The 7,500-nt window shown below is 39.4% G+C and overlaps 1 protein-coding gene across 1 annotated transcript in view; it reads left to right on the forward strand.

Moving 5' to 3' along the window:
• Positions 1-7,500, forward strand: part of LOC123508552 (protein ecdysoneless homolog) — a 40,678-nt gene that overhangs the window by 14,460 nt on the left and 18,718 nt on the right. The window contains 1 exon segment of the mRNA XM_045262298.1: positions 3,977-4,064. Coding sequence (XP_045118233.1) covers positions 3,977-4,064 — 88 coding nt within the window.

The raw sequence follows: 7,500 nt of genomic DNA on the forward strand, positions 1-7,500 counted from the left end.
TGTGTGTGTGTGTGTGTGTGTGTGTGTGTGTGTGTTAAAGTAATTTTATGTGTTTGTGTTTTTGAAACTACTACTACTACTACTACTACTACTACTACTACTACTACTACTACTACTACTACTACTACTACTACTAGTTTTTGTACTTTTCTTTATATTTCCTATTTTCCTTCTATTGTTTATATTCAGTGCAATCTTCCTTCCTTCCTTCCTTCCTTCCTTCCTTCCTTCCTTCCTTCCTTCCTTCCTTCCTTCCTTCCCTTTTTTTTATCCCACTCATTTCGTTTCTATCTTTCGTTTTTCATTCAAGAAGAGAAATTACTTTGTGAGAGAGAGAGAGAGAGAGAGAGAGAGAGAGAGAGAGAGAGAGAGAGAGAGAATAGATATTTTTATTCTCTTTCCTTCTTCCTCTTCTCATATAGAAAGAGAGATAGAGAGAGAAAAAAAAGTGATAGTGTTATATTCTCTCCCTCTCACTCTCCCACCTCTCCCACGTCACCACCACCACCACCACCACCGCCGCCGCCAAACCGGAACTCGCACTAAACTAAACGAGATTGTACTAGAAGGCTCACAATTAGTTTAGGAGGGACACACCCCTGGACTGTGACTGGCGAGGTTACTGTGGAGGTCATCAACCCTACAAGGAAGGTCGCGCGTCACTAGGAAGGTTATTGCCGCTGTATAAGGAGGTAGTACAAGGAAGGGGAGGTACTAGGAAGGGCCAGTAGGAAGGCTATAGGAAGGTTTTAGAGAAAGTAATGAAGGAGATAGGAAGATATTAGGAAGGAAGGATGGTTTTACTAGGAGGAGGTACAAGGAAGAGGTACAAGGAAGAGGTACTAGGAAGGGATACTAGGAAGGGCCAGTAGAAGGTTTAAGGAAGGTTTTAGAGAAAGTAATGAGGGAGATAGGAAGATAATATTAGGAAGGAAGGATGGTTTTACTAGGAAGAGGTACTAGGAGGAGGTACAAGGAAGAGAATACTAGGAAGGGCCAGTAGAAGGTTTAAGGAAGGTTTTAGAGAAAGTAATGAGGGAGATAGGAAGATAATATTAGGAAGGAAGGATGGTTTTACTAGGAAGAGGAGGTACAAGGAAGAGAATACTAGGAAGGGGCACTAGGGAGGTTCAAGTAAGGTTTTGGAGAAAGTAATAAGGGAGGAAGAAAGATGAACTAAAAGAGGTACTAGGAGAGATACTAGGAAGGAGGTACTAGGAAGAGGTACTAGGAAGACTCAAGGAAGGTTTTAAAGAAAGAACAGAGGAAAATGAGGGAGATAAGGAAGAAATGATAGAAGAGAAGGAATATACACCAGGAGAGGTACTAGGAAGATATACTAGGAAGGGATACTAGGAAGGGACACTAGGAAGACTCAAGGAAGGTTTTAGAGAAAGTAATCGAGGGAGATAGGAAATTTTAAGAAGGAAGGAAGATTACTAGGGGAGGTACTAGGAAGGGGGTACTAGGAAGGCTGACGGAAGGTTTTAGAGGAAGTACTGGGAGATGAGGGAGATAGGAAGATATGTCTAGGAAGAAAAGAAGATAAACTAGAAGATGTACTAGGAACGAGGTACTAGGAAGGAGGTACTAGGAAGACTGATGATGGAAGGTTTTAGAGCAAGAACAGTGAGATAAATGAGGGAAATAGGAAGAAAATATCAGGAAGAAAGGAGGATAAAGAAGACACAAGATTGACAAAAGGAAAACAAGGAAGACTAGGAAGACAAAAGAGGACAAGGAAAACAAAGGATAACAAAAAAAAATAAGACAAAGACAGAAAGAAAAAAGACAAAGGAAGGAAAGGAAGACACAAGGAGAAAAGGAAGACAAAAACAAAGGAAGACAAAAGAAAAAAAAGGAAGACACAAAAGAAAGACTAGGAACACCAAGGAAGAAAAGGAACACAAAGGAAGACAAAAGAAAAAAAAGGAAGACACAAAAGAAAGACTAGGAACACCAAGGAAGAAAAGGAACACAAAGGAAGACAAAGAAAAAAAGGAAGACACAAAGAAAGACTAGGAACACCAAGGAAGAAAAGGAACACAAAGGAAGACAAAGAAAAAAAGGAAGACACAAAGAAAGACTAGGAACACCAAGGAAGAAAAGGAACACAAAGGAAGACAAAAGAAAAAAAGGAAGACAAAAAGACAAAGAAGACAAAAAAAACAAAGGAAGACAAAAGGAACACAAAGGAAGACAGGGAAGACAAAAGGAATATAAACGAAGACACAAGAAACACAAAAGAAAGACAAGGAAGACAAAAGGAACACAAAGGAAGACAGGAAGATAGATAACAAGGAACACATGAAAACACAATGAAGACAAGGAAGACAAAAAACGCAAAGAAAGTCAAAAGGATACACAGGAAGAAAAAAAACCCTTTAGGGAAGACAAAAGAAGACAGACAGGGAGCACGGAAGGAAAATAAGGAAGAGAGGAAGACATGAAAACAAAGAAGGCAAAAGGAAGACAAGGAAGAAAATAAAGACAGGAAACATAAGGAAGAAAAAAATGAACATAAAGGAAGACAAGGGAGAAAAATGAAGACAGGAGGACCAAAGAAGACATTAGGGAGACAAATGAGGACAAAAGGAAGACATAAAGACAAAAAAGACAACAAGAAGACAAAAAACAGAAAAGGAAGACAATGAAGACAAACAAGATTAAAAAAAAACAAGGAAGACAAAAGGAAAATGAAAGAAAGAAAAGAAAGACAACAGGAAGACAAGGAACACAAAGGAAAGACAACAGGAAGACAAGGAACACAAAGGAAGACAAGGAAGACAAAAGGAACACAAAGGAATAAATGAAACACACAAAGAAGACATAAGAAAGAAGGCGGCAACAGGAAGACAATGAAGACAAAGGAAGATACAAGGAAGAGGAAGAGAGCTGATGTAGGAAGAGAGATAGACGTGTGTGTTGTTTTCGTCTGGCGAGGAGGAGGAGGAGGAGGAGGAGGAGGAGGAGGAGGAGGAGGAGGGAAACTGAGGGAGAGGAAGAAGAGAGAGGGGAGAGGAGAGGCGTGGGAAGAAGACGACCCTGCTAATACACTCCGTTGCTCCTCCTCCTCCTCCTCCTCCTCCTCCTCCTCCTCCTCCTCCTCCTCCTCCTCCTCCACCGGTGCCAGGGAGGACAGATGGAGGTGTTGTGGTAGTGGTGGTGCTGACTGTGCTAGTGTGGTAAACATCAGCACTCTCTCTCTCTCTCTCTCTCTCTCTCTCTCTCTCTCTCTCTCTCTCTCTCAGTTCTTTTCTGGTTATAATCACATTTTCCTCCTCCTCCTCCTCCTCCTCCTCCTCCTCCTCCTCCTCCTCCTCCTCCTCCTCCTCCTCCTCCTCCTCCTCACTCATAACTGTTCTCCTTCTCCCTCTCCCCTCTCGTCATAACAATGAACACTACCGTTATGTTCTGTGTGGAGAGAGAGAGAGAGAGAGAGAGAGAGAGAGAGAGAGAGAGAGAGAGAGAGAGAGAGAGATTAAGTAAATAATTTAATGAGCTTACCTTTGTGTGTGTGTGTGTGTGTGTGTGTGTGTGTGTGTGTGTGTGTGTGTGTGTGTGTGTGTGTGTGAACGTATTAATTTTCTTCCTCTTCCTTATAGTGTCACGTATACAACTTTTTTCCTTCTTCTTCTTCTTCTTCTTCTTCTTCTTCTTCTTCTTCTTCTTCTTCTTCTTGTTCTAATTGTTGTTGTCGTTATTATTATTATTATTATTATTATTATTATTATTATTATTATTATTATTATTATTATTATTATTATTATCATTATCATTTATTGTTGTTTTCCTTATCTTTTTGTTATTTTTTCTTGCAACAACAATTACTACTACTACTACTACTACTACTACTACTACTACTACTACTACTACTACTACTACTACTACTACTACTAATCAATCATCATCATCACCACCACCACCACCACCACCACCACTAACAGCCCCTCTCTCTCTCTCTCTCTGTGTGCAGGGTGGAAGACAATGATGGGGAGTTTCTGCTGGTGGAGGCGGCCAACTACTTACCAGGATGGGTCACCCCGGACACCGCATGCAACAGGGTCAGTGGCTGTCTCTATCACTGTCTGTGTACGAGTGTATGTATGTCTGAGTGTATGAGTGTCTATGTGTGTATGTATGAGTGTATGTATGTTTGTCTGTATGAGTGTATGTACCAGTGTCTGTATGAGTGCTTATGAGTATTTGTATGTCTGAGTGTCTGTCTATGAGCGTATGTATGTTTGTCTGTATGAGTGTGTATGAGTGTCTGTATGAGTGTATGTATGTTTGTATGTCTGAGTGTCTGTATGTATGAGTGTCTGTCTGTGTCTAATTTAATGATTTAATTTAGTGTTGGTTTACCACTTTTATGTATGGGGTGTCTGTCTGTCTGTCTGTCTGTCTGTCTGTCTGTCTGTCTGTCTGTTTCCTTTTTTTTTAGAGAGGAAAACCTTTTTGTGTTAGAGAGGAAAACCAGTGTGTGTGTGTGTGTGTGTGTGTGTGTGTGTGTGTGTGTGTGTGTGTGTGTGTGTGTGTGTGTGTGTGTGTGTGTGTGTTGGTGGGGGAGGGGGTGGCTGACGTGTGTGGTGTATGTTTTTGTGCATTTCTTCTTCTTCTTCTTAATAAATCACATGTCTGAGAGGCTGTGTCTGTCTGTCTGTCTGTCTGTCTGTCTGTCTGTCTGTCTGTCTGTATGTCCATTTTCTTTTCTTTTTTTCTTTTCTGTTCTTTTTTTGCAAGGGGAAAAACAGTTAATGTCACTGTTTCTTTTAAAAGGCTGTCATGTCTGTCTGTCTGTCTGTCTGTCTGTCTGTCTTTTTTTAATTTTTGTTTTTCTGTTCCTGTCCAGAAATAACAAAGAATACAATGTGCAATTTAACTCTACGTAAGGTTTTCAATCCTCAACGTAGTAAAAAAGTGTTAGCCTAAATCTCTCTCTCTCTCTCTCTCTCTCTCTCTCTCTCTCTCTCTCTCTCTCTCTCTCTCTCTCTCTCTCTCTCGTGGAAGGAAATACAGATAAAAACATTAAAAGGGATGATAGAATGACAATTTTGCTGAACTGTGTGTGTGTGTGTGTGTGTGTGTGTGTGTGTGTGTGTGTGTGTGTGTGTGTGTGTGTGTGTGTTGATAAATGTAAGGATGGGTGTCTGTCTGTCTGTCTGTAAGGATGGATGGAAGGATGTGTGTCTGTCATTATGTCTTTGTCTCGTTGTCTTTCTGTCTATGGATGAATGGCTGTCTGTATGTCTATCTGTCTGTCTGTCTGTCTATCTATCTATCTATCTATATTTTTCTGTCTGTCCTGGTTACTTTACTATTACAACTAAGTCACTGTTGAAAATATGTCCCTCCTTCCGTTTTCTTTCATTACCTACACGATGTTTTTTAATGGAGGAACTGAAGCTTTCCACACACACACACACACACACACACACACACACACACACACACACACACACACACACACACACACACACACACACAGCTGAACCAACGAAATAGTGAGATTAAGACGAAGAAACTCAGCATTCTTACATATTGTCAAGCTTGGTAGGGGACGTAGGGGGGTGGGGAGGGGAGGGTATGCTGTCAAATAAAAGAATAAGATGAATAAATAGATAAATAAATGATAAAGAAATGAAGTAAAAAGAAAATAAGAATGAAATAGATTAGTGTGATGAAAAGGAGAGAAAAATTTGTGAGAAGGTTTTAACAGTGATTCTCTCTCTCTCTCTCTCTCTCTCTCTCTCTCTCTCTCTCTCTCTCTCTCTCTCTCTCTCTCTCTCTCAAGTTTTTGTTATTATGTTTTTGTTGATTTTCTTATTTTTGTTTTTTTCTTTCTTTTTTTCCTTTCCTTTTTTCGTTCTTTCTTTTTCTTCTTTCCTTTATTGTTCCTTCCTTCCTTCATTTCTTTCCTTCTCTTTCCTTTCCTTCTTTCTTTCTTTCTTTCTTTTTTTCGTATTCTTTCTTTTTCCCCTCCTGTCTTTTTCTTCATATTTCTTCTATCTATCTGTCTATCTCTATCTATCCATCCATCCATCCATCCATCTATCTATCTATCTATCTATCTATCTATCTATCTATTTTCGTCTTATCTTCCTAACTATTACATTCCACATATTTAGTTTCCTTATCCATTACCTTCCATATATTATAGAAACACACCTACCTTCTCTTCTAAGTATATATCTATTATCTCCTGTTATCAGTCAGTTTCCTCTTATCTTCCTTTTATCTACCTACTCCCTTCTAAACCCACATACTTTCTCTCTCTCTCTTTCTCTCTCTCTCTCACACTTCTCCCGCCATCTTTATCTTTATTCTATCTACTACATCTATCACTCACTCCCAGACCCCTTGTAAACCTTAATATATTCCTAGTACTGTATTTATTTACTTATTTTTATGTTTTGGGTCGTCCTTATACTTAAACCTTCCTTCCTTTCCCTATTTCCTCCCGTCTCGTCTCGTCTCGTTTCGTCAACTTTCCTCTAATTCATATTTTCTTTAGTTACTCGTAATATTTCACTCGTTTTCTCTCATTGTGTCAAAGAAAACGTTATTCATGGTTGACGTAGTTAAATTTATGTTGTGATGTACCTTAACCACTTCACTACCATGTGTTTTCAATATTCATTCTGGTGACTATTTGGTGATTTTCTACAGCTTCAGAAACTTATGTGAAGACTGTGGCTATTAATCTTCTGACCTCCATAGACCCTTCCTAATGTCAATAAAATGGTCTAATCGTACACAAAACTCTAAGTAAAAATGTGTCCCAGTACTGAAGGGGTGAAAATAGTGAAGACTGTGGCCATTAATCATCTGACCTCCATAGACCCTTCCTAATGTTAATAAAATGGTCTAATGGTACACAAATCTCAAAGTAAAAATGTGTCCCAGTACTGAAGGGGTGAAAATAGTGATGACTGTGGCCATTAATCTTCTGACCTCCATAGATCCTTCCTAATGTCAATAAAATGGCCTAATCGTACACAAAACTCAAGGTAAAAATGGGTCTCAGTCCTGATGCACCTTTAAGCCCTTCAGTACTGGGACGCATTTTTATCTTGAGATATGTGTACGATTAGACCATTTTATTGACATTAGGGAGGGTCTATGAGGTCAGAAGATTAATGGTCCAGTCCTCACTATTTTAATCCACACATGAGTTTCTGAAGCTGTATAAAATCACCAAATAGTCACCAGATTGAATATGAAAAAGCGTCCTGGTACTGAAGGGTTTAACACGGCTACATTGGAAGGAGTTTGTGGTGTCAAGGGTGTTTGATTGCTTTAGTGAGTAAGGTAAGGGTGTGTAATAGTGTTTGTGTGGTTCAATAGTTCAGGCGGAGGTATTTAGAGTTTTTAAGGGTGTTTTGATTGTTCTGGTGGATGGAATAAGGGTGTTTAAGAGTGTTTGTGTGGTTCAGTTGTTTAGATGGTTATAATAGAGGTGATTAGAGCTTTTAAGGGTGTTTTGATTGTTCTGGTGGA

This window comes from Portunus trituberculatus, chromosome 3 (assembly GCF_017591435.1).
Source record: "Portunus trituberculatus isolate SZX2019 chromosome 3, ASM1759143v1, whole genome shotgun sequence".
Taxonomy (NCBI): Eukaryota; Metazoa; Arthropoda; class Malacostraca; order Decapoda; family Portunidae; genus Portunus; species Portunus trituberculatus.